The sequence below is a fragment of the Podarcis filfolensis genome (genome assembly GCF_964270895.1).
Source record: "Podarcis filfolensis genome assembly, chromosome: 5".
Lineage (NCBI taxonomy): Eukaryota > Metazoa > Chordata > Lepidosauria > Squamata > Lacertidae > Podarcis > Podarcis filfolensis.
The window spans coordinates 73722769-73748865 of NC_139608.1; the positions used below are offsets into that span (position 1 = coordinate 73722769).

At 41.6% G+C, this 26097-nt stretch overlaps 2 protein-coding genes and 1 long non-coding RNA gene across 26 annotated transcripts in view; 2 read left to right on the forward strand and 1 right to left on the reverse strand.

The window, feature by feature from the left end:
- The first annotated feature begins 286 nt into the window (after nucleotides 1-286).
- SLC16A9 (solute carrier family 16 member 9) lies at nucleotides 287-19150 on the forward strand. Of its 14 annotated transcripts, none has more exons than XM_083614793.1 (11): nucleotides 287-1009; nucleotides 2378-2452; nucleotides 3179-3260; nucleotides 3751-3855; nucleotides 7534-7596; nucleotides 8533-8761; nucleotides 11596-11663; nucleotides 14980-15123; nucleotides 15563-15658; nucleotides 16594-17505; nucleotides 17993-19150. In XM_083614793.1, the coding sequence occupies exons 6-11, from the start codon at nucleotides 8595-8597 to the stop codon at nucleotides 18175-18177; spliced, it is 1572 nt and encodes a 523-aa protein (XP_083470919.1). In that variant the 5' UTR covers nucleotides 287-1009; nucleotides 2378-2452; nucleotides 3179-3260; nucleotides 3751-3855; nucleotides 7534-7596; nucleotides 8533-8594; the 3' UTR covers nucleotides 18178-19150. The 14 variants fall into 14 exon arrangements, with proteins under 14 accessions (XP_083470919.1, XP_083470915.1, XP_083470923.1 ...); XM_083614797.1 differs by lacking the exon at nucleotides 287-1009 and adding an exon at nucleotides 1039-1056 and having other exon boundaries at nucleotides 3696-3855; XM_083614788.1 differs by lacking the exon at nucleotides 287-1009 and adding an exon at nucleotides 1039-1056.
- LOC310762957 (protein FAM13A-like) overlaps nucleotides 18076-26097 on the forward strand; it is a 52355-nt gene continuing 44333 nt past the window's right edge. For 4 of the 11 annotated variants that reach the window (XR_014548313.1, XR_014548314.1, XR_014548315.1 and 1 more), the window contains exon 1: nucleotides 24156-24270. Coding sequence is in view for 7 of the 11 variants with exons in the window: in XM_083614849.1 (XP_083470975.1) it covers nucleotides 24241-24270 (30 nt within the window). In the remaining 4 variants the exon portion in view is untranslated. The other 7 variants (XM_083614849.1, XM_083614847.1, XM_083614850.1 and 4 more) reach the window with 7 other exon arrangements.
- LOC310763098 lies at nucleotides 24105-25916 on the reverse strand. The gene is made up of 2 exons (XR_014548480.1): nucleotides 25671-25916; nucleotides 24105-24321 (listed from the first exon to the last, which is right to left on the reverse strand). It is a non-coding gene; the product is annotated as an uncharacterized lncRNA (long non-coding RNA).

Genomic DNA, 26097 nt, shown 5'->3' on the forward strand with positions numbered 1-26097 from the left:
AAGGCAAAATTCCCCGGGGCGCACACACTAATGAAATGTGGTGCACTCCCATTGCTGCCTTGAGAAGTGGTGCGTGCACATTAGTCACAATCCATGTCTACCCCGTATCTACTCTTTTGTTCCTTATGAAATACTGTGTCCCCCAAAACAACTTTGATCCAAATTGAGAAACAGAATGACCTAGCAGCACTTTAAGCTAATGTGTACATAGCAATAAATGCAAGCTTAAATGTTAGGAAACCTGGTCTTTACTGCCCACTTCAGTAACTATCTTAGAAAATGATGTGAACAGAAAAGTGTCTGGGAAATTCCCTCATATCCAGGCTTTTGTATGTTCCTGGTATTAGAAGGAATGGTAAGAGGGAAAGGACCTAACCCTGCTTTGCTTAAATATGGAGGAAGGAAATAGTTATCTTGCTTTTATCTATTTTAGGGGTTCTTATATACCATGTGTGATCCTTTAATCCTTTGCCAAGTCCTCTTATTTCCTGGTGTAGGAACAATGGAGTGATCCAGGGTGTGTAGCTCATCCAACGAACTTTTATTGCCCCACTTTTAACGATACACAAAGTTAACAGGGAGATTTCGCTGGAATGCAAGAGACTTGAGAAGCACCTCTATGGCCTCTTTCTGCATGCGAGAAGCAGAAAGGTATAGGTTTGAGTCTGGGATGCGAGATTAGGCAGCTTTAGGAAGCTTGGAGTGAAGTGTGTGCACGGTGCCAAACGCAGAATATAAAAGCAAGCGTATAGAAATGCTGCAATGTCTTGCCTTGACAATTGTTTTTGCAAAGCCAGCACTCTTCAGCTGCTATACCTCCATTGTGTCAGAGAAAGCTGCTCCCAGATTAAAGGACAAAGCAGATAACTCTCTTTGTGTGTGTTTTAAACCAAGGCAACTCACTCTGCTCCACCTAGCATTAGAAGCATCAGCATAAAGAGATTCACCCCAAACTTGACCCGCGCAAAAGAAAGCCAACCGAAGAAAAACCAAGCCTGTCGTTACCAAGGTGTGTGCAAGGCTTTGAGGTGGAGACGTGCGCCGAAGTTGTTCGAGGTGCTTAAGAAAACGCGTAACCTTTTTTCCCCCGACGGGGAGTTTTTAAAAAGTGACTTTTTCGGTTCGGGTCTCCGCCCGTGAACGCTTGAGAAGGCACTGGCTGCTGCCTATGTCTGTGTGTGTTAGCTTCACCCCTCGCTGACCCCGCGGCGGAGAAGCCGCGTGGGACGCAGGGAGGGAGGTGGGCGAGGGGGCTTCCCGCCACCACCACCTCCTCCCGGGGGCAGGAAGAGCGCCGACTTCGGCACCCAGCAGCAGCCTCCGCTTTGACGGCGGCATTTCCCGCCTCGCTGCCTCGAAAAGGCGCCGCCTGCTGCCCATCCCCGCCCCTCTCTCTTCTTGCAGGGCCAGCCAGCCAGCCAGAGGTTTATGGGGACAGACGGAGGCGCCTCAGCCGCCTTCTCTCTCTCTCTCTCTCTCCGGCGGTGGCGGCTGCAGCCCGAGCCTCTGCAGCGCCGCCTTTTTCCTCAGCAGAAAGGAAAACACACACAACACGCACACGCCCCACACGCTCGCTTAGTTGCAACCGGTTTGTACCGGCCGCCGGCTCTGGCTGCCTCCACACGGCAGCGCCTCCCCGCCGGAGGATGAAAGGAGCCCGGGAGGGCGGCGGGGGAGAAGGAGAGCTCGGCGCTGGAAGGCGGCCCGCGCGCCCACCGGCCGGCCGGCTAGCTGCCTCCCTCTCTCCCTCCAGCAGCCCCTCTCGGCCTGAGGGCGCAAATAAATAGAGGGCCGCCCCCCGCCCTGGGGGTGGGTGGGATTCCTGTCGCCGCAGAGCGAGCCTTCCTGGCTTGCCACCCCCCACCCGGGACGGCGGCAGGTAAATAGAGGGGTGGGTGGGGGGGACAGAGGGAGAGCCCCGTGGGAATATTTAGGGGGCTGGGAGTGGGTGGGGGATTGCTGTGTCACACTGGGGGCTGGGGCGGGAGGGGCAGCAACTTTATTAGCCGCAGGGAGGTGGGGGGAATTAAAATATTAAATAAAGACTGCCTGGACTAGGGATGTGTGGTGCAAAGGGGAGCCAGCCAGGAGACTGCAGCAGTGTCGTGGGCTGCAGACGCGGGGAGGTTTCTGCAAGCCCTGATTGAGCCGCTTGCTGTGCTTTTTAAGCGAGCAAGTCGACCCCCGCCCCAAAACAACGAGCAAGCGCAGGTCGCCGCCAAGAGAGTACATAGCTTTTGCTCAGGTTGCTTCTGCAGGTTGCAGATCTTCTCCCCTTGCACTCTCCCTGCTCCCTACCCTTGGACGTAGTGGGATTTGCTGCTGAGCAAGCATGCATTGGACTATGATGTTAATTAACTTCTTCTCTTTTTTGCAGTAATGCTATGGCAGGGCAGCGAAAGCTTCATTTCCTGGTTGTCTGCTCCGGGGGATTCTAGCCAGCTTTCGTGAGGTTAACTTGCTGATATTGTCCTTTCTTAGGCTTCTCTCTCTCTCTCTGTCTCTCTCTCTCCCTCTCCCCCTCTCCCTCCCCCCCCCCCCCCGCCCACTGTACGGAGCTTAATACTAAAAACTCATGCAGGCTGTTTCAGCTTGTTATCCCGCAAACCTCCCATGTGCGTTGATGACCATTGTATAAACAAGCAGGAATAGAAGATGCTGGGCTCTTAAAATTCCTCAAGTTCCGGTTAGAACTGTATGTTGTGGACAATCAGTGCACTATTCCCAAGTTAATTTTGTCCCTGCACACTGTACCCACTGTCATCTGGAAGAAGCATGCTTGTTTTATGTTATGTGAACACAAGGTGTTTCCTGTGGTTAATGAGCTACAACTGTCAAAGGTGGTTGTCCCACCAGTGACACATAAGCGAAAAAGCTGCATATGTTCTGGGAGAAGGAAATGTTAACACTGTTAAATAGGCTACTTTTGGAGTTTGGGTCTCAGGCTGGTGCTAAGGAGTCCCATTGATGGTTTAACCAACTTTAAATATAATTTCGATAGAACACTTAATACATTACTGCCACGTTATCTTATTTGCCCTTGCAAGACTCTTGCTCTTTTTACTGATGGAAGACCTAAGAGGTAGTTCCCCTTCAGTCATCTGCTGAGTGCCAGGATTTGAATCCAGAGTGCAGAGTCCAAATTTCTTTCCAATAAATTCCTTTTCTTTGGTCATAGTTCCAAGATAAGCTGCAAGCTCATCCCTTAAACGAGAACGTCACAGTGCCTTAAGGACAACAAGGTGTTCCTTTATTTAAAGGTACTTTAATTTCCACATAGGTTTATTGTGTCCCCTCTTTTTAAAATTTCATTCTGGAAACTTAATTAAGTGTATTGTTAACATTCAAGCATGAGGATATCACTGTGTTTAAGCCTATCCTCAGCTTGCCTCAAGATACCCTGAGAGTTAAAGGGTATAAATGTGTTGAGGCTGAAGTGCATGTTGTCTTATGACAGCCTGGAGTTAAGTGTGTGTCTCTGGAAGTTAAGATTATTTTTAAGCTTCATTTTATAAAGCCAGTTGTATGTCTGAGGAGGTTTTTCTACTTCACAACTTAGTGTTAAAATACTAGAACTGGTTCCCCCCCCCCCTATTAAAAATAACCCCCTCCCATGTTTCTTATTGGTTTGCCCCCTGATGGCACTCCAGTATTCTTGAAGGCCGTAGGATGATTTCGGTTTTTGTTGTTGTCAGCTGTGGACTAAGTAAGGAGACAGTCTTCCTGTTTTTGTTGTTTTTTTGTTGTCAGTTGTGGATTAAGTAAGAAGGAAGGATTGGAAACATCAGGAAGCAGATATGCCAGATACTTAAGGCTGCATTGCTAAAGTTAGCTGACTTGCTGTGACCGCTTCTGGTAAGTTAAAGCCTTTTCTTTAATTATCCTTGCATTTTCCACATTTTCCTCTGCTTGTGTGCCACCCTTTCTCCAAGATGCTCAGGGTAGGATATGCAGGATTATCTAATTTTATCCTCCCAACAATCTCTCTCTCTCTCTCTCTCTCTCTCTCTCTCTGTGTGTGTGTGTGTGTGTGTGTGAGAGAGAGAGATGGATGGATGGGTGGATATCCAGTGAGTTTCATGACCAAGTGTATCTTTGAACCCAGTTCTCATGTGTACTTGACTAAAACTCTATCCTATAACAAGGCAGAAATTCAGCTACAACCAACTAGTGGTTCGCAGAATTCTTACAAAGAATGTTGGACTATGTGAACCTTGGGTCTCCTCCAACAAAGCACTTCTTACGTTAAGCAAGAATGCATGCTCAGGATCACTTAGTGCAGATTAGTTGTGCTTTAACTGTTCAGAGGTCTTGATTATTCAGTTCTGCTGTGCAAATTGAAAGCACTTTAGTGGGCCATGGGGAATCTACTTTAAAAACCAAACAGTAGACCAAGCAACACTATAGTTGGTAATTCCTGCACAATATTATATTGGTTGTCATTGTCTTTTTTCAGTCTGTGTGCATGGTGAGCTGCATAGCGTTGCCTTGATCTGACTTCTAGATAAGTGCCGAAACATGTTAAAATAAGACTGCTTCCCTCAGTTAACCATTGTTACCTAAACAAACACAACTAAATCAATGCAAACATTTAGTGGTTATTTTCTAAAAGTATTTTCAGCTGTTTAATGTCAGGTGTCATGAAAGCTCAGTACAACTTCCCCTGAGTCTTATTAGTGCAATTCCATGTAGCATTGCATTCTTTCTATGCTACTGTTTATCAATTTGACAGTTTTTTTTTTGGGGGGGGGGGGAAGACACTTGGCAAAAAGTTATTGTGAGTGAATAGAAATGTCTGAAAACAGGAACAATAATCCTTGTGCTTTGCTTCTCTGCACAAAGTGTTGAAGTGGAAATAATTAGTTTCTGTTTAACCAAGAGCGTGATAGGATTGTAGGCTATTGAGAACAGTGCTTTCTAGAGTGTTGGGCAAGAGATGTTAAATTTGTTAACCACAAACGGAAAACAGATTTTATCTGGAAACCAGGTAACGTAAAGGAAGTTCACTTATTAGTGATCTCTGAGAATGTGTATTGTTTGTCATAAGCAGCTCTGAAGTGGTTTGGGGATACTGTGAGGTAATAAATAGTTTAGATCTGTGTATCATTTAAGAGGAAGTTTGCCGTATGGGTAAGTAGGAGAACAACCCTATAAAACCCTGCATCCCTTCTTTAAAATAAGAACCCAGTTGCATGCACTTACTGAAATGGAGACGAGACTCTGAAAGGAGCCGACATGGATTGTGGCATGTAAGATTACAGCTTTCAGATGTTAGACTTTGTAACTAAGATGTCAGCTGGCAGCTTGATTCAAGAAGCCATTGGAAATGCTTCTTGCTATTTAGCAATCCAGTGATGTGCTTTTTATTTATTTAAACAGTAAGCTCATTTCCTCCTCCTGGTTATATTTTTCTTCTATGACAGTTCAGAAGCCATGAAATGTGAATTGGGAATACATTTTTATTTTATGAAATCTAGCCTTTGGTAGGTAGACAAGGGCCCTAATCCAGTGAGTGTGAATGTTTTAAGTTGCACTGAAACTAATGGCACAAGTTAGTCACAGCTATCTGGTATCCAACACTTTCACTGGGACTTACCTGAGTAAGTTCCTTTAATCATTAGGACTTACTTCCTGAGGGGATAGGTAGAATCAAGTTGCATGCCAAAACTTAACTTTAGTAGAAACAGGGCCAAGTGTAGAGGAGTTAAATTTTTTGTTTACAGCTTTCTGATTACCAAAGAAATAAGACAACTGAATGAAAGCTTTAAAAGAGAACAGAGAAATCCATGGAAATTGATGGATATGACTAACGTGAGTCCATTAATTTCAGTGTGCCTACTGTGACTAGAAATTAACTGGATGCAATCCTGTTTTTTCAGTAGCAATGGTTAGAAATATTGAATGGTCAGCAATTGCGAAGGCAATAATGCTATGAGTAAAACGCCACCAATGACTAACATAAGATTTTCAAATGTTATAATATTAACTTTTGGTCATTCGTATTTTAGTAACCATGAACTCTTGTACACTTCTCAAGTCTGGTATGAGGTTCTTTTGATCCTTAGCCTTCTACCCTCTTAGCCCCACTGCATACCAGTACAAATGTAAACATTGGTGCAGATCATGGCACCTCACACCTGTGGTCTCTTGAACTACTGCAATGTGCTCTATGTGGGGCTACCTTTGAAGGTGACCTGGAAACTACAACTAATCCAGAATGCGGCAGCTAGACTGGTGACTGGGAGCGGCCGCTGAGACCACATAACACCGGTCTTGAAAGACCTACATTGGCTCCCAGTACATTTCCAAGCACAATTCAAAGTGTTGGTGCTGACATTTAAAGCCCTAAATGGCCTCTGTCCAGTATACCTGAAAGAGCGTCTCCACCCTCATTGTTCTACCCGGACACTGAGGTCCAGTGCTGAGGGCCTTCTGGCGGTTCCCTCGCTGCGGGAAGCCAAGTTACAGGGAACCAGGTGGAGGGCCTTCTCGGTAGTGGCACCCGCCCTGTGGAACACCCTCCCACCAGATGTCAAGGAGAACAATAGCTACCAGACTTTTAGAAGACATCTGAAGACAGCCCTGTTTAGGGAAGCTTTTTATGTTTGGACTACTGTATTTTAATATTTTGTTGGAAGCCACCCAGAGTGGCTGGGGAAACCCAGCCAGGTGGGCAGGGTATAAATAATAAATTATTTATTATTTATTATGTAGGTTGGCAGTCCTCTAGCAACTTTTTGTGGGGATGCCTCTTGCCCCCAACCCCATGCATCAAGCTGTTTTTGGATGGGATATTTGTTTTTTTGGGGAGCTGCTATATTTGCTTGTTTATTTTGTTTGCAAAGAGAAGTGTATAAAAACAACCCCTACTTCTCATAAAATAGCTAGGATAGTATGGTGGCTAAAAGTGTGATCTGGGAAGATCCAGTCTTGCCTCTTATAGCTACAGACTAACTTGAAAGGCTTCAGGCAACTCACTGTTTCCTCAGTCTCAGCAACCCAGACTGCAATATGGGGTTATACTGGCCTATTTTACAATTGGAAGGGTTCCTGAGATAAGTGTACATGAAGTGAACATGTGGGATCCATTACATAAATGTTGTTTGTTGGGCATAATTATGTAATATTCAGTTCCAAACATTGGGTTTAAAGGTCAATATCTATCTTATCTATAGGGGGGTAAAATGATTATACATTAAGGACAAGTCATTGCCAGGCAATAAATAAAATCAACCGTCACCTTAGAGTTCTGTAAATCATTATAAAATATTGCAAGTTTCAAAGCTTACTTGCATTGACCTCCTTTTTACTTTCCTTCGGTCCAAGGCTGCTGTCAAGAGCTTGAGTGATGGTAGGAGTTGGGTCATGATTTTTCTTTCTGTCTGCTTGTTCCAGAGAATAGGATCTTTTGAAATTGGTATGAAAGTGTATAAAAATCAACCTCATACCAGAATTTCCTATTTCCATGTTCATTTCCGCCACTTGGTACAGTAAGAGTTGCTTCGGTTACATGTACCTGATATTTCTCTGCAGGTTGAATTGCCAAATACACAAAAACAGCATGTTCTAGAAGACTGAATGACAAGATTCTATTCTGTAAGTAATATACTTTCCCCTTTTAAAAAGTACTTTGCAACTTTGTAATATTTATACGGAAGGCCTTCCTTCCTTCCTTCCCTCCTTCCTTCCTTCCTGGATTTTCTTTTAACTTGAAATTCATGATGCAATTGATATTTCTATGTCCTTCCCATTATAATTCTGACTATCTTTTCTTTTACAAAAAAATAATCATTATTTGTAATACTTATTTTGCATCCTCATGCTTTTTGACATTTGGATATACTGTATTCAGTTTCTGTAGAAACGACGATTATGCTAAATCCTCTGCCTTGGGAACCAAAACCTCTGATTGTTTTCTGGTTAATTACTTTATATTACACAACATGACTTCAACTATCTTTGGGAATTCAGATTGTGCTCACATGAGGCTCCTGTGTCGTCCTATACATGGTACATAGTCTCAGAATAGTCAACCCTATCCGGCTATCCTTATGCCTTCAAAGCAAGCAAACGTGTTCCTTTCTGCCTCCTTGCAAAACAAACATTTCTCCAAACTTTGGTTCCACAATGTGAGGCCAGCAGCTCTTAATAGGAGCTTCTGACCAGCCATGATGTTGAGGTCAGTTGTTAAAACACCATTGACAAATATTTCATTCAATGAAGCTGAACTGGCTCCCAGGTCATTGTTATATCAATTCTAATACCATAGTACCCAGTCCTAGGCAATCTGAACACCACCTGTTAGCAGGATGAGACTTCCAGGTTTTTTAAGACACTTGGGGAATGTTGCAAACTTTCAGATCTTTGTATGTTTACAATGAGCTCTTCATGGAGTTTAGGCAACTGGGTAAACTAAGAGCCAGTTCACATAGTATGCATTTCCCAGTGGAAGAATCTGTCTCCAGTTCCCTTGGTGCTCTGTGTTCCTTCTTATCAACTCTGTTTTCTATTTCTTTGCATTCTTTTATATAGAGTTGCTTCTGACCCTTGAATTTATCCTGGAAAATGGTGTTCCAGAAGTCACCAGATGGTGGATGGGGCTGGATGATTGTACTGGTGTCCTTCTTTACCCAGTTCTTGTGCTATGGATCTCCATTAGCTGTTGGAGTTCTCTATCTAGAATGGCTGGATCTATTTGGAGAAGGAAAAGGAAAGACTGCATGGGTTGGCTCCCTTGCAAGTGGAGTTGGACTACTTGCAAGTAAGTCTTTTAGATAAAGCATATGATTTAAAATGAAGTGTTTACTTATTAAATGCTTTTAAAATGCATATACGTTATCTTTAAATTTCTGGCCTGAAAGAAATGAATTCTTTTAAGAATAGTTCCTTGCATATATTAGAATAAGAATATAAAGAAAGAAAATGTCATTTGACTGTCGTCAAGTTGAAAACATGCAACTTTTGAGAAATTGCAAATAACTAAAGTAAATTGGTATGATGGCTTGGAGTAAGGATTGACCTCTAATGAAAATTAGGTAAACATATTCTCTTTCCTGATAACATGCTCTGGATTGTGTGGTTTTACCCAGAAGCTAGTCCCCAGCACTGAATTCAATTGAATTTATTCATAGTAATTGTTCTTAAGATTGCAAGCTTAGCAGACAGTAGGAAAGCCAATGTAGATGTTGCTGAAGCCAGCTTGTGTGAGCAGTGTAATAATATTTGACCTAGGAAGATGGAAGATTGCAGCAGCTATTTTCAGAGCTAGAAAACCTGAAATATGCAATTTTTCAAATAATAGAAATAGCTACAGCAGTCTTATACACTTATCTGCTTCAGGTGTTAGTTGAAACATGAAACAAGAAATAGAAAACCTTCAGAAGTGAAACATCTGCACCAGCTTTTAATGCAAATAGAAAGTCCAGTTTTGTAAGCTCACCACAACCCAAAGGAGCTATGTTTATTTTGGAAATAGTTCAAATGATGGGTGCCATCCAGAGAATGTTGGGCATATGTCTGATCTTTTGAAATGATTTTTCAGTGTTTGTGGTATTTTTAAATACTGCACAATTCAGTGGAGGGACAAGGTTCTGTGAAAAGTGAAAATTTATTACCCTGGTCATTGAAAAATTCAGTAAGGAAGCAGACACTGTTTTCAACCTGCAGAGCTTTCTCTTGATTTTTTTTTAAGCAAAAAACTTGAATTTGCAATATGATAATTGTAGGCTGTAAGCTGGACTCTAATCCTTTGAGCTCTCAAAGTCATGCTGTGAAACTAATTTTCTTAAATATAAGAAGTTGATGAACCAGCTTTTATACAATTCCACATGATATCTTCGCACATAACACTGAGTGTTGTAACTTAGAAAGACCCACTATTTATTGGGCATCTCAATTTAAACTGTGGTTTCCAGTTGTAGTTCTGAGGCAAGCTGCTTGCCTTACACAGGCAGAGCTTTCCAAACTGTGTGTTGCGGCACGTTAGTGTGCCGACTGCAGTGTGTAGCGCAAATCTCCCCACATTCCTCCCAGGTCTGGAAGGGGGTTAGTTTAACCTCCAGTTTGCTAGTAAAACTGAATTACAAAATGATTCATGTCTAAAAAGTGAGTCACCAACATGAAAGTTTGGAAAACTCTGGTGTAAAGTGTTGATTTGGATGTCGTGGCAAGGTGAATAAAATATGTACCTTCTGCAAACCACACAGGCTTTAAAAACTGTTCTTGGTCCTTATAGTAGACTGGGGCAGCATGGCTGGCAGGGACCAAATTTGTTGCAGAAAGTCCCACACAACCACATCCCTCTCTTCTCCAGTACAATCTCCAGTTTAATACTGGGATTTAGTGTTTGCCTTTATATCCTGTCTCCTATTAAGAGCTCAAGGTGGTGCATGGAGTTCTGTCCTGTCCTCTTTCATCCTCACTACAGCTCTGCGAGGTAGATGAGAAAGAGTAACTGGCCTAAGGACTCCATGGCTAAATGAAGCTTTGAAACTATGTCTCCCCAGTCCTAGCCTGGTACTCTGTATCACCAACACCACATCACTCTGCCTCTCAGGGATTCAATCTAAGACAGGATTTTGCCCATAAAATATGATTTTAAAGATTATTTTTTTATGTGGTGATGAAGTTTGGATCAAAATATTTATCACCAGTACTTATGAAGAAAAACGCATTGCCCTTGAAAAGTGATTTGCTGGATTTCAAGGAGTGGGTCATAAGGACATCATATTTAAGCTTTAGAAATGGCATTGCCAGCTGCAGGAGGGATGGTTATCCTGTTTCCCTCTCCATGGCAACCAAGGCTCTTTGGAGGTGCCTCATCAACCAAAGCAAGGAAGATGTATGGCAAAACATCCAGCCTAATTTCCCAAGCCGTAAACTCTCGTAAGCCCCCTGCTAGTGAAAAAAAAAAATCCCACTTGATTTCTTTTCTTACAGTACAGTGAGTTTTAGGCAGGTGTCAGCAACCTTTTTCAGCCATGGGCCGGTCCACCGTCCCTCAGACCATGTGGTGAGCCAGACTATATTTTGAAAAAATAATAATAAATGAATTATTTGCTCACAAATAACCCAGAGATGCATTTTAAATAAAAGGACACATTCTACTCATGTAAGAACACGCTGATTCCTGTCTGCGGGCCAAATTTAGAAGGTAATTGGGCTGTATCCGGTCCCTGGTTGCCTACCCCTGGTTTTAGGTAATTCTTAGTGAAATAGAGCCTCATTTATTGAATGCTCCCTGTGCTCTTCTAAATGTTAGGTGTGCAAGGGATAACTAATTTGGATAACCAAGAGCTGGTTACTGAGATTTCTTCTTTTTCTGTCATTATAGCTGTAGACAATAAATGTATTGGTTTTGTGTAAATGAACATTTATTATTTTAAATATTATGGGGTGAAAACCCTCATATTTTTGCAAGTCCTCTCATGAATATTTTTTCCCATTGATTTAAATGGTACCAAAGTGTGCCTAATTTAGTTTGGATCCAGCCCATTGTGTTTATTTTTTAAAAGCAAATGCAGTTTTTCTCTCTTCCTTGGCCTATGTGCTGTGTTATCACTGTTTATATACCTATAATTATTATCTATATTTTAGATGTAATGCTCATGAACATTCAAGTGAAAGCATGAAGCTTTTGCCCTTGAATTCTGACATCTACATTGGTGAGATCTAAATCTACCATCAATTTCTCCTGTACCTTTAGGGCTTGGTGGCAAATAGTTTTACGGAGTATTACTGGAAGAAATACCAAGAAAAAAGTTTTTGCCATTAACCATGGCTTTAATGCCTCCCTAAATATCTGGAAATTCAACACTTTAGCTGTGTGTCTGCTGCCAAAAATGGAGCCCCGTGTTTGGCTCTCATTTCATAAAACTAAACAAAATTTATACCTATGTCCTCAAATTTCCCCATGCCTTCTGCCAGCAGCCACCAATGAGGGGACAGGGAAGGGAACATAATGACATGGAAATGTCTACCAGACATTGCAGAGGCAGAGGACAGCTGCTGCTAAACCACAGAGCTTCCATCATTGGCAGCAGCTTCTAGTTTAGCATAACTTCTACTTCGGTCCTTAAAAGTGCATGTTATCTTGGTTACTGTGCCCCATTTCCCCAAGCAAACTAGAAGAGCATATAGCTAGAGATGGCTTATAGTTCCCCTCCATTTGCCAGAATATTGAAGATGCTATGGCAGAGTCAACAGCTGCTAGCATTCTGGTGGTTGCAGCACTATGGAAAGCTCCAAGTGAGCAGCTGTGCTCTGGCAAAAACTGGAGGTGGAGTGGGGTCTTTTGAGTCCACCTGTCCAGCCCATGGTTCTGCTCTCCTGCTGGAAGAATGCATGTTTTTAAAGGGCCAATTCCCTGTCCAGAAGGAGTGCTTCCTTCTGCATTGACTCCCCAGGTAAAGCGGGCTTATGGGGAAGATGTCTACAAGCATCCTGGTTCAGGTTCTGCAGCCTCCTGACCACCAGGCTCAGGCTGTGGTCCCTGGTCTCGTGTTAGAGATTCACCAGGCTCATCCCCCCTGTGACCAGAGCTTGAGTGCAGGACGGTAAAGCACTTGTACATTTTGTCATCTGCATGAACTTCTGTAGGTCCAGGCTTAGGTTTCCTGCCTATGACTGCATGCACTGCCAGGTCAGACATGCTTACCATGCTAAGAATGCTCTTTGATACCTTGTCTATTTCTTACTAAATAACTTGCACTAATACAATCCCATTGCTGGTATGTGGTTGCAGTTTGCAACTAACTCACTCATTGTTGTAACAATGTAGCACACCACTTAATTCATGACAGCTCATTAAGATATAGTGGCAAATTAGTCTATTCTGAAGTCTTCCATAGTACTCCCATTTTTGTGACATGCTATAAAATTTGCTGTGTAAGTAGACCACTTTAGAGTTAAGCCTTTTTTAAACCAGCTCAGCGAAAAAACTTAATACATTATGCCAGCCTCTTAGCAAGAAATAACTGTTTTCCTGCACATTGCCTGGCACACTGGTAGTTTCTATTGATAGTTTCTACATTTAGTTTCTTTAAGGGTCTCTATCAGCTTCATTTGAATGAAGAGTTGTGGAAGACTACAGAATCCTGACTTGGAAGCAGGGACCTGTTGTCTTGTACAGTTCCTTGCTGCATCAGTACAACTCTTCTGTTAATACTCTGTTAATATTATCTTCTATTTAAAAGAATTTCTAAAAAGAATTTCCAAAAAAGTTGAAGATTTTTTGGGGAAGGTATTTATCTGCCTGGCTATTATGAGAATAGAGTGCTGGACTAGATGGGTTTTAGACCTGATTCAGCAGAGCTCTTCTTAGGTTCTTGAGTGATGCTCAAGGTTTACTGAAATAGCAGAAGAATGTCGTAATGATAGAGAGGTTTAGTTTCTGGATTTCTTGTGATACGCCATTTTACCTTTGCCATTAGATCAAACATCCACTGGGGTAAGCACTGCCAGCATAGAACTGTGCATCTATTTTGCTTACTTGGTCAAGCGAAATCATTAAGAACAACTTTCTTTCCAGTTGAAATCCTAGCCATGCTTGCTTAGAAGCAATTTGATGGAAATATTTATGCTTATGTTTCCTGCCCCCTTTTTAAGATTACAGTGTTTTGTCTCATCAGTTATGTATGCCGCTGATCAAATATCATGTCTACTTCCAAGTCCCTACTTTGAGTCTAGGAATGTAGGAAGTTGCCTTATAAGTCAGAACAATTGGTCCATCTAGTGTCTACACTTGACTGACAGCAGCTGTGCATGGCTCTAGGCAGGTGGCTTTGCTAGCCCTAACTTAAGATGCTAGGGATTGAATATAGGATCTTGGGACCTTTTGCATGTAAAATATGTGTTCTACAATATCTGGCAAACATCTGGAAAGATTTGTAGGGAAAAATACTGTAGGAAGCTTGCAGGCAATATGTATTTATGTGTCTGCACCTGTTAGTGCTGTTGTATATTCTATATTTTGATTATGTTCTTTTGGGGTTAAACAACTATTTTATTCCTCTGAAATGTGAGCTTTGAGGGCTCTTTTAGTAGCCAACCCAGAAGCAGGAGAAGTAATAAAGGACATTGTTGCTAGATAAAACGGATTTGGCAGCAACACACCTTAGAGAGTGGCACAGTGGGAGCTTGTCTCACATAAAGCTGCTCCCCTGTAAAACTAGTTGCATACAAAGTTAACAGTTCTTGATCAAACATATTTTCAGGATGGGTGTCCTGACTGGAGAGAGGGGGTTACCTAGTGAAACCTCAGGATTTCAGGCAGGACTCGGGTAGCAACCCCTTATCCTGCACAAGGTCACAAGGCCAGGGGAAAGAGGTTCGGTTTTTCAGAAATCGCCTTGCATAATTTGCACTGTGAATGCTTTGGGGACAGTAATGCATTTCTGCCTGTTTTTATAAGTTTAACATGTTAAGTGTGTAAATATATGTGTAAGCCCTCATGATCCATACAGAGGAGATTGAAGTCCAAAGGATATAGGTAAAATATATTCTTAAAGACTAAATTTGTGCTTTTTCAAGTTTAGCTGTACAATACTCTTTGTTATAAAACTGCTTAATTTGTCACCTAGCTCGAGGAAATCCAACAACGGGTATACTAGGTGGAAGCACTAACTGTGGCACACTGTAGATGGACGGGAGGGGCAAGGACTACAGAATTATTTCAAACTCTAGTTGGGCAGAGATCATGTGGGGAAGCAGATGTTGGTGAAAGAGTAGGTAGCCTCATTGACTCTTGGAGCCATAACTGGACCACCATTTCCTGGTTCAGCCAAGACATAAACAACTGATTGGAAACAGAGAGGTGATCTCAGTTCCCCATGCGTCATGGATCTTTTAAAAATAGATGCCTTCTTTCATATTGAGAGCAATTCTGCTAAGGGGAGAGATCTCTTTAGCACTTGCTTATGGAACACTATTTTCTTTTCTGTTCTTTCCTTTTCACAATTCACTCCTCTTGTTCTTAACTAGGTCCTATTTGCAGTTCATGTGTATCTGCTTTTGGAGCAAGACCTGTAACAATCTTCAGTGGTTTTATGGTTGCTGGGGGTTTGATGATGAGCAGCGTTGCACCCAATATCTACTTCCTGTTTTTTTCCTATGGAATTGTTGTTGGTAAGAATCATGAGAGATTATTTTTGAACAACCCCTAAACTAAAAAGGGGGTTGGAAGGGGTTGTGTGTCTCGATTTCAAAATTAAAATGTCAAATCTCCCTTTTGTTAGTAGCAGCAAAGAATTGTTATTATTATATTTCTATACCACTTAATATATATAAAAAATCACTAAGCGGCATACAAAAAACTGAAGCAACAGCAGACAACTTAATTCTTGTGCAGTTTTGATGAATTCAAAAAAGGCTTATATAGGCAGCTGCCTCACGAGCCTTCTTCAGGTGAATGGAAGAAGCGTGTAGCATTGGGGGCGCTCCGTGAGTTTCACTTTCAAAATGGCTCTTTCTGTGCTGTTTTAATTTAATGAATCAAAACTGAACCATTAGCAGTGTTAATAACAAGAGTGCTCGATTCTTTGTGATTAATGCTTTGCCTTTTTAGGACTCGGGTGTGGCTTATTGTACACAGCAACAGTAACCATCACATGTCAGTATTTTGAAAAACGCAGAGGCCTTGCACTTGGTCTAATTTCAACAGGTATGGTTTTTATCTCTATTTTGAATTACCTTATACTGGTTTAGGACTTAGTTATGGTTTCATTAGCTGTGATTATTGCATCTTAAGTCTCATAGAAAAGTGAACTGTTTTGAATTTGGTTTGCAAACCATGGTTTGCATCTATAGTTGGTAAGCATTGTATTTATTGTAAAATATGTGTTCTGCAATATCTGGCAAACTCATCATAGCGAGGGAGACTGTGCCCAGGGGACCTGTGTGCTTTCTTAGTCTGCTGCCTAGATCAGGCATCCCCAACCTTTGGCTCTCCAGATGTTTTGGACTACAATTCCCATCATCCCTGACCACTGGTCCTGTTAGCTAGGAATCATTGGAGTTGTAGGCCAAAACATCTGGAGGGCCACAGGCTGGGGATGCCTGGTTTGGATGTTAACAGTTGATGGGCCACTTCCAAGACCCATATTCTCTTACAAGTCTTTTACCTGTAAATAAAATTTTGAGTCAGACAATCTATAAAATAGAGAACTGGTACTTGTAGACATATAGCCATCCTAACATGGTTGTTTATTTATTTAAACATATCTGTTGCCTTTACAAAGAAAATTTATGCCCATAGTGATGTCCAATACAATTATCAGTAGTTCATCTATTATTTTAACTATTTAACTTTGCCAAGCACACCCACCTTGGTAATTGCAGCCCTTAAGCCATGGCATGACAGCCCACAGAGAAGCTTGATAAATTTCCTGTTTTTGCTTGCCTGCCTGGGAGTTCTCAAGTTCCTGCCAGGCCACAGTATGGGCTGGAGTTCTTTGTTCAGCTTGATGAAGAGGCCTGAACTGTGTTACGAACACAGGATTTATTATCCAGTTTCATAAATCACACGTTCAGTGTGGAGCATTGAAGTTGTAGGGTATTTTATGAACTCATTTATATGTTTCCATTCTCTCCTTTCAGGATCAAGCGTTGGGGTTTTTATATATGCAGCATTACAGAGGGAGCTAATTGAACTGTATGGATTAGATGGGTGTCTGCTTATTGTTGGTGCATTGTCTCTAAATATATTAGCGTGTGGGAGTCTGATGAGACCTTTGCAGTCGTGTGGTTCTGCCTTACCAGAGAAGCCAATCCTCGAGAAGGTTCCAGATCAATACCTCATGTATAATGAAAGAGAAAAGAACGCTTATGAAGAAAATGTACTTGAAAAAGCCAGCAGTGAAGGAAAAGGTGTGAACCAAACATCCTGTGGTGACTGCAAGCAGGAGTCAGCAATAACTAAGAACAATCTATTAACAATAACACCACACGAGAGAGAGACTTACAGACGGAAAGTTGCAGAACGGACCTATTTCTGTAAACAGCTTGCCAAGAAAAAATGGCAGTTATATTTAGACTACTGGGGGGAAACGCTGGGACTTTTTAAAAACAAAGTATTTTCATCACTTTTTATTGCCATCTTCTTCTTTGACATTGGCGGCTTTCCTCCTTCATTGCTCATGGAAGACATTGCAAGAAGTTCCAATATTGGTGAAGATGACACTGTCATTCCTCTCATTTCTGTCATAGGCATCATGACTGCCATTGGGAAACTTGTTCTAGGAATACTGGCCGATTTTGAATGGATTAATACCTTATATCTATATGTCCTGACTTTGATATTGACTTCGGTGGCACTAGTATTGATTCCGTTTGCCCAAAATTACATCACACTGGCAATACTTTCAGGGGTTTTGGGTTTTCTGACAGGCAATTGGTCCATTTTTCCATATGTTACAACAAAGACTGTAGGAATCGAAAAATTAACACATGCATATGGCATACTGATGTTCTTTGCTGGACTTGGAAACAGTCTTGGACCACCAATTGTAGGTAAGGCTGTGTTTTAACAGGCATATATAAGTATTCTGAGGTACTTTATAGCAGTTTGTCTGCTCTCAAGTTCTACCTGTTCAGTGCTCAATTTCATAAGTTCACTCATGTCTCCATGATGCAGCAGCCTGTTTGGCAGAACAGTAACTATAACTATGGTTTGTAGATTCAGACACAATAGCAAACTACTGCAAATTGTGGTCCCCAAAGCAGCCTCAAACTGTGGATTAATGTCCTGGTTTGACAGCCCCTTGTAAGCCACAGCTTGGCTAGTCTGATGTGGCACGTGAATGCTGACAGTGTGTTGCTTCATTTGCTTGTGCAGAATATTTATTTTATAATTACAATGTTGTTTTCGGGGAAATGCAGCAAGTATTCTTCCTTTTACTTTTTAACCGCCTGGCTGTGAGGTAGTAGGTTGCTTTATTTATCTGTTCTGCAAAAGCTACTTCTGACAGCTTCTCTTTTTGTTGTTGTTGCTTTTCAGGTTGGTTTTATGACTGGACAAAGTCTTACGACATAGCATTCTACTTCAGCGGACTTTGTGTTCTGTTTGGAGGGCTGCTTCTGTTGGTGGCAGCGCTGCCATGTTGGAACACCGTGAACGGTAGCAATCAAGCTGAAAAGCCACTTCCAAATATTTACTCCTACAAAGTTGCTTCCAGTGTGTAGGTGACAAGTGCGGAACAGTTGCTCCTCTTTTTATACTGCACAGCAAGATATTTTTAGTAATTTCCTCACTTATTTATGAGGCTAAAAAAACCCACAAAAATACATTTTTATACTACTTTGAAATGCTTTTAGCCAGCACCTCTTGCCCGGACGGTGCACCCATTTCTGGGTGTGGCAGATGAAACTCCATTTTAGCACAAGGGGCCTTTTGCTGTTGCCAGCGGTGCTGGAAACCGTAGGAGTGGATGGGGCTATTGTGCTCATATCCTGCTTGTGGGGTTCCTGTAGGCATCTGATGGACCGCTGTGAGAACAGGATGCTTGATTAAATGGGCTACTGGCGTGATCCAGTAGGTTCTTACGTTCTTCACAAAGCCCTGCTTGTGCCTATACAGCTGCATTACAGCCTAAGGGCATTAATGTGTGTTCTTGAGCTCTAATGTACATGTCGAGCTCCTGTTGCAAGGGCTTGTTCACACACAGATCCTTTGTGTATACATGAAAGTGCACAAAGGTATCTGATACGCAGCCAGCAATGTTCTCCTGTGACTTCTTTTTTCTGACACGTAGTATATACTACAGTTTCACAAGTTAAATATTTTTCCAATGGAACAAAGTGTATTTTAAACCGACCTCTTGCTTTTGCTTGTCTTTGGCAAAAGACGGCACATTGCTTCTCTCTTCAGAAATCTCGATAACTATGTAGGCAATCGGACCATTATCACCATGAATGTAATATGAATTTGAAGTGCTTGCTTCTTTGGTAAGGTAAATGCTTTCTGTTATACAATCTCATGTGTTGCCACAAGCAGGATTTGGGTCACATTACTTGTGAAGTGAACAGTATGGCATGAATTGCACTTCTAAACGCCACTGAAGATGCTGCTGTCCAAATATTTCACATTTCACTTCTCCAGAAAATGTGTTAAACCAAAATCTGTGAAATCAAGGAATAAATATAAGTTCTGAAACAACCACATGATTTTGAAATAGTTTCACCCTGTGTCAAAATTCTATTTTAGCAAAACTTGAAGGTTACTTTATTTTTTATTTTTTTTAAAAAAAAACCAACCCAAAACAAAACTATAGGCTCTTAAATTTCAGGAATTTCACTTTTAAATGATCAGATGTTTTATGGTTGCAATTGACAAGCAATCAGCCAATAGTTTTCCCTATATAGGCTTGATAGAAACAACTGGTGCTGGCATACAGTATCAACTTCTTTGTAGACTGTTTCTGTTTATTGTCATTCAGCTCTTTATGCGAAGCACAACAAAATGGAAAATTTTGCAACATGGGGGGAAAACAACAACCTCAAAGAAGGTTACAAAAAGGTAATACAATTAAATTATTGATAAGAAGAATTGACCACAATAATTTAAGGATTTCCAGAAGTTAAAGTAACAATAAACTAAAAACAGATTAAAACTCACACCATCTTTCTAATTATCTGGGTAGGCTTGTCTAAACAAAAATGTTTTTAGCAGGTGCCAAAAACAGTACAGTGAAGGTGTCTGCCTGGTATAGGCTAGATGTTCCAAAGTGTAGATGCTGCCACACTAAAAGACTGAGTTCTTACAAAGGGGGAAAGGGTTCTTATGTGGCACCCATAACAGTGCTAGTCCACTGACTGAAGTGGTTGAATATGATTTCGTAGTTACACTGCTCCCATGTTTTTACCGGCTTCATACACTAATGGTAACACCCTGAACTTGGCCTAGTAGCAAATTGGCAACCCAGTGAAAATATCTGAGGACATGTCTTGTATACCGACAAGGCCTCAACTCTTGTCAGCAATCGTGCTGCAGCACTCTAACTGCAGCTTCTAGATCGAGCACAAGGGAAGCTCCACATAGGGTATTTTTCAAATAAAACTTTCCAAAAGACACATTTTCTTATCAATGATAAAATCAAGGGGGAAGAGGATAATTTCTGACTCAGAAACGGTTATGTGATTCAGTTCTTGGTGCATCAGCATCTCAAGTAGTTCAGAGATCCCAGATGGTCCTCCTTTTTTTAAAAAAATGTTTGCTTTGTCACAAAAAAGCGAAGTAAAAACTGAGACTGTCCTCCATTTATGCAATTTATTCAGTAGAGGGCACCACTCAGCAGAGCAGAGGTTGTAAATACAGGACTGACATACAAGTGTTAAAAGCGGACCATCATAGTATATAAAGTGACACCAGACCAGTGCCGGATTTATGTATAAGCTAAACAAGCTATAGTTTAGGGCCCCACTCTCTTGGGGGGCCCCCCAAAATGTAAAGGAAAAAAACCTGGATGTACATTTCCAAAATATAAGAGATCATGGTTGAGTCTGTCCTCATTTTGCTGCTGCATTGCACTGATCTAAGCAATGACTTGGCATAGCACAAGGGTGCTGAAACTTTTCCAGCCTGAGGATCCTGTTCCTTTCTGATCAACCTTCCAAGGATCACATGCCAGTGGTGAGCAGAAAAGCGAGTGGAGCCATGGATGTAATTTTTGCCTTTTTACAGAAGGCTGGTTTCTACACAAGCACATGCACCCCTTGCTATCTTCCATGCAGACAAGCAAGAAGCATTATCAGAGTTAAGGACACATTTGAGGTGTGAATCAGGGCCAGCAAAGATTATGGTTGGGGAGAATCATGAGAGGCCCAGAAGGCCATGTTTTCAAGTACTATGTGCAGAAAGAATTCAGTTCAGAGAACGCCTGGTGATTCATCTCCATCTTGTGGCTCAAAGGAGAAGTGAATGAAATTGCAATTTTATTTTTTGCTATTTTACCCCGCTTATGAGTAGCGCACTATACTCATACCATTCTAACAGCCACGGCTCCTACCCCCACCCCAAAGAATCGTGACAACTGTAGTTTGTTTGAGGTGCTGATTTTTTATTATTATTATAGGGTTTTTAAAAATTGAACTTTAAGAAAAGACAACAACAAAAAGAAATATAGTCAAGTAAGTCATACTAAACCCCAATGAAACAAAGCAATAGTTTTATGCAGGAGGGGTGTATGTAGCCGGTGGTCCAGTAACACAAATAGATCTGTATATGGTATCCACATATCTTAAAATCTTCCACTTGTGCTTGTTGAAGGTCATCTCATATGCTGGGAGTTGTTGTCATCTCATAAGGGTGCTGGGAGTTGTTAGAAGACCCTCCTCACAGAGCTACAATTCCCAGCACCCTTGGCAAATGACAGTTCCCAGGATTATTGGGGAGATTTTGCTGTTAAAGTGCTTTAAATGTGTTGGTGTCTGTTTACAAGTCAAAAGTCAGTCCTCCGATCAACTGTAGCAACATCACTCTGGCAATATCAGTAGCCGCATTGGAATCTCCCAGAGAGGGTTTGTTTTTAATGAGAGGCAGTTAATTCTGAGCCTCTCAAGACAAAGAGAACTTTCCTCCGCCTTCTGGAAGGAAAGCCTTCAGCTGCCTGCCTGCTTCCTTGCGGCCTGCGGCAGTGAGCTTCGCTACACCTTGTAAGGCACAAACTCTTTGTGGTGTATGGCAGCAGGGGCTGCTGCTCAGGCTTGCTACTCCCAGGGTCTGTTGGGTGGGGCCTGCCTTAGTCACAAGGAGTCACAAAATGGTGGCAGAGCTCGGCACGGCTGACAAAATGCTGACGTTCTCGCCTCACATCTAATCCACCTTTGGAAATGGCTCAGTTCTCCCTCTCTTTTTTGACACCGTGATTTCCTGTCTTGTGATATTGTGACTTAGCCTCCCCATTTTAGGCAGAATTTGGAAGTCCATAAGCAATTAAATGAAAAAAAAGGCTTTTTATCTTTTTCTGTTCCCGCCCCCACATATCTCTCAAGGTGGCCATCTGTGATTTCTTCTCCCGTTCTTTCCCAAACTCGGCTTGTACCTAGTCCGCCGCCTCCCCCCCAGCCCTTTTGTGTTCACTTTCTCCTTCCATAATTGCATTTCCTCTCTTATACTCTTCATTTCTATTCCAAGTTCGTTTATTTACTAAATATAACAATATGGCTGCTGCAGTTACTAAAGAGAGAGAGAGAGAAACCGTTCTTCTCATTTCAGCATCTCCTCTGGCCCCCTCTCCCCTCAGTTGGAGGGGAGGCCTTCCTTCCCTCTTCTAAACTTAGCTTTTCTGCCAACCACCTTTGCTCAACATGCAAGAGGTTGCCAGCGCTTCCTTTGCTCCAACCAAAAGGCTGCGAGGCACTGAGGCCTGCTTGGAAGTGGCTCAAGGCCCCCATTTGAGCAGCACGGCTGTATATCACACAATCCTCTTGAAAGCCTCAGTTTGCCATGTGGCATGAAGGGCTGCTTCTCAACAAACGCAGGCCCGAATATGTCTTGGGCCTGTGGAACTATTAGTGCAGTTGTTTGGATACTAGCCGCTGTGCATGTTTTATGTGTTCACTCTTACAGGAAGCAAAAACTGATTTTCTAAAGGAGATTTAACACTGGACAAGGCAATCCTAAACCCTGACAGAGTGGCAGATGGACTGCTGTGTCCCAAACCCTAACGCTCACACCACTGAGGGCGGAAGGTGGAGTGGCTCCCCCCCCCATCACCAAACACAAAATTAGACCCCTTTGAGGATCTGCAGGGTTTTGGATCCAGCGACTCCAAAGAGACTCCAAAACAGAGTGTTTTACAGCTGGTAGGAGAGCTACCAGTGATAGCTTCCAGTTCCCTCCGTGCTGGCAAAGTCCAGCAGATGGTCTCCTCAGCCTTATAATAATCCCCTCTAGAAACACGGATAAAAGGGTTAGGATTGCACTGTTACGATTACATCTCTTTTATGAGTTTTGTATGCATTGTGCAGCCATGTCAAAATGCACACACCTCATAGCTATTAAGCCCTTCCTGTTAGGTGGTATCAGTGTTAAGAAAAGATTTGTGAGAGATTGAGGTTCTATGGGAAAATATATTTCTGGCACCCAGCCTCCTATCTGGAGTGGATGTTGCCAACCTTTTCTACCTGTGGGCACTTCTGGAGATTTAAGAAATGTCATGGGCCCCACGCACACACCACAACCTGTTATATTGGCTACAACAGAATTCTTCTTTCAAGCCTGATTTCAGTGGGGCAAAGGCACCGGGGAAGGCCTTTGTGTGCACATGTGAACCTGCAGTCACTGGATTGGAAACCCCTGGTTCAGGGAATGCAATGGTGGTGACCTCATAGCATTAAAAGTCTTTACTTATGTACGGTAAATCCAGATTCTGTGACAAAAGTTCTGCACCAGAAAAAGCAACCTGTATAAATCAAGCACGTAGCGCAAATGTGCATTAGTTGTCCCATTTAAAAAATATTTTCTGCTAGCCATAGCAAAGAACAATATTTTCTGCACAAACCACATTCACACCTGAATTCTGCAAACAACATACCGGTAAATGACGCACATAAAGCATGTGTTTGTATATTTTTCTATTTGCATAATTTAGTCTGCTTCCACTAACCATGGTGAGGAGAATGCGTGGCACAGAAATGGTAAATCCTGGCCACTGGGAATCGCCCCAAGCCCCAGTATTTCACCAGACATTGCCTATTCACTTTTGCAGTCCCACCCCCTCTGAATAAGAGCTAGAATATTACCAAGAAGAAAGGTGGGATCCTCACAATTCGGCACACTATTTTGAACGCTATGACTCTCTAGTTTTCATCTGTAAGCAATGGTATCTCCTGGGTAAGAAGTGGTCAGGGTTGGCAGGAAGGAATAATTGGCAGCTCTGCTAGTTACTTCCCCGTGGAATGCAAAAGTTGAATGTCAAGCAGGCTGTGAGCATGTCGGAAGTTATTCTGTGCTGCTGCTGTGTGTGTGTGTTAGGCACTATGGTAACACCATTGGCTCTGACACCTCAGTAACTTTTTGTAGCTACAGAGCTGACTGAGTAAAAATTATTGTTAGAGGAGGAAAAATAAACTAGATTATTTAATTTAGATCAGGCTAGATTAAAGTAAGAATCTGAATGTAACGATAAATTTATTTTAATGTATTGAATGGTTGCATGCAGAGTTGCTGAGAAGATGACATGGACTGACCAAGGAACATGACATTCTGACATTCGGCACAGTGGAGCTTGATTGATCAGGCTTAACATGGGAACAGGTGCCTCCATTTCGATCTGTGTAAGTGGAATGTTACTAGCTAATTGTTTCTAACTGGTGACTGCTCTACATCTGAAAAAGCAAAAGAGGTCTTTATTTTATCTCTGAAGATTAAAAAAATGCAGAGACTGCCAGAATCAGAAATAACATTCCTGAATATTTGAAGGAGACAAAGGTTGTTGTTTTTACAAATCATGAACTTGCACTATCAATTCCATCAGTGTTCTTGTTTTTTCTCCTGACTGCATTTTATTTTTCAACACCCTGATTGATTGCAAGCATATTTACTTGGAAGCAAGCCCCATTGATTTCAGTATGATTTGCTCTAAAAACAAACAAAAAAACTAGTAAAACACAGTCGTTGAGATTCACATTTAATACTGCATTGCAATGAATTCTGCACTACCTGGCTTAGGATGGCATGTGGGAGCTGAGGTTGGTGTTCGTAATTCAAATGTAAAAGGTCAAAGATGGATGTTCCAAGTTTTATTGCAATTATTCAGTGCTCAGTGGAGAGATTACATTGCAATTTCCCTGGCTCCCTTGAAAACAGGAGTATTTGTCAACAAGGGGTGGTAATCAACTAAATTTTACTCCGAGCAGACCATTGAAATCAGTGGACCTAACTTAGGTTAATTAATTGTCGTGGGTAAAACATGAGTAAAACTTTCTTGACTACCACCCCTGTTTTGGGAACTGCAAATTAGTTAGTTTCACCTATAAATGCAAGCTTAACCAAGTTCTCACCCCCTTCCTAGTTAGATTAGGCCAAAGGCCCATCTAGTCCAGTATTCTGTTCTCATGGTGCCAACCAGATGCTGATGGAAAACACACAAGCAAGATTTGACTGCAACAGTATTCTCTTGACTTGGGATTCCCAGAACCTGGTATTCAGAGGCATACTGCCTCCATCACTGGAGATCACACATAGCTATAATGGCTAGTGGCTACTGATAGCCCACCCTTTCTTGAAAATCATGAAATTTAGAATTGCAGCAGCTATTATTTTCCTGACATAGCTGGTACAGTTTGACTCTTCATTCTGTTTAGAGCAGAGTAAATCACAATTAAATCAGTGGGATTCACTCCAAAGTAAAGGTACATCAGATTGCAGTCTTAAGGCCATCCATTTCTAGCAGGAATTATATCTGCATATTTTTGTCATGGCAACAGAAGTAAACAACCCAGCAGAGCGCATAATTTTACTCCGTTCCGCTGTTATAAATCTGTAGAGCAAGAAGTGTATTATGTAAATGACACTAGAGTATTTTGACCTGAAAAGAAGATATAAATAGATGTTTTCAATTTATCAACATTATAAATACTAGCTAATAAGTAAAAGATCAAGATGTATTAAATTCAGTGTGAGATCTGCAATGATGATTCATGCATGATATTTAACTTACATCTCAGCTACTCACTTTTAGGTAATCTGTGATTTTATCTTTTTTAAATAGCCCCTACTTGTGGCTTTTGGGAAAATTACAAAAAAGTTTGAATTGTATTTCCTTCCTTCCTTCCTTGGAAGAGATCATATTCAAAGTCAATAATCCATTATTTATGCAGAAGTTACTTTGTGCATTAGGAAGACTAGCCTTTGCTGAAAACCTGCATCATGAAGAATGGATTGTTTGACTATTTTAGTTTATAATGCAGCTGCAATTTTCTAAAACATGCAATAAATAAAAATATTAAAATGTTTGGATATTATTATTATTTAAAAAAAAATACTTAGTAAAGTTGAGGCATCTGTAAAACTGCCAGTCCTATGTGCAACTGCTGGGTATTTTGAAGATGTTTGAGCATTCTATCAGGCTATAACAGAACTGCAGATCCACCCTCTCAGTT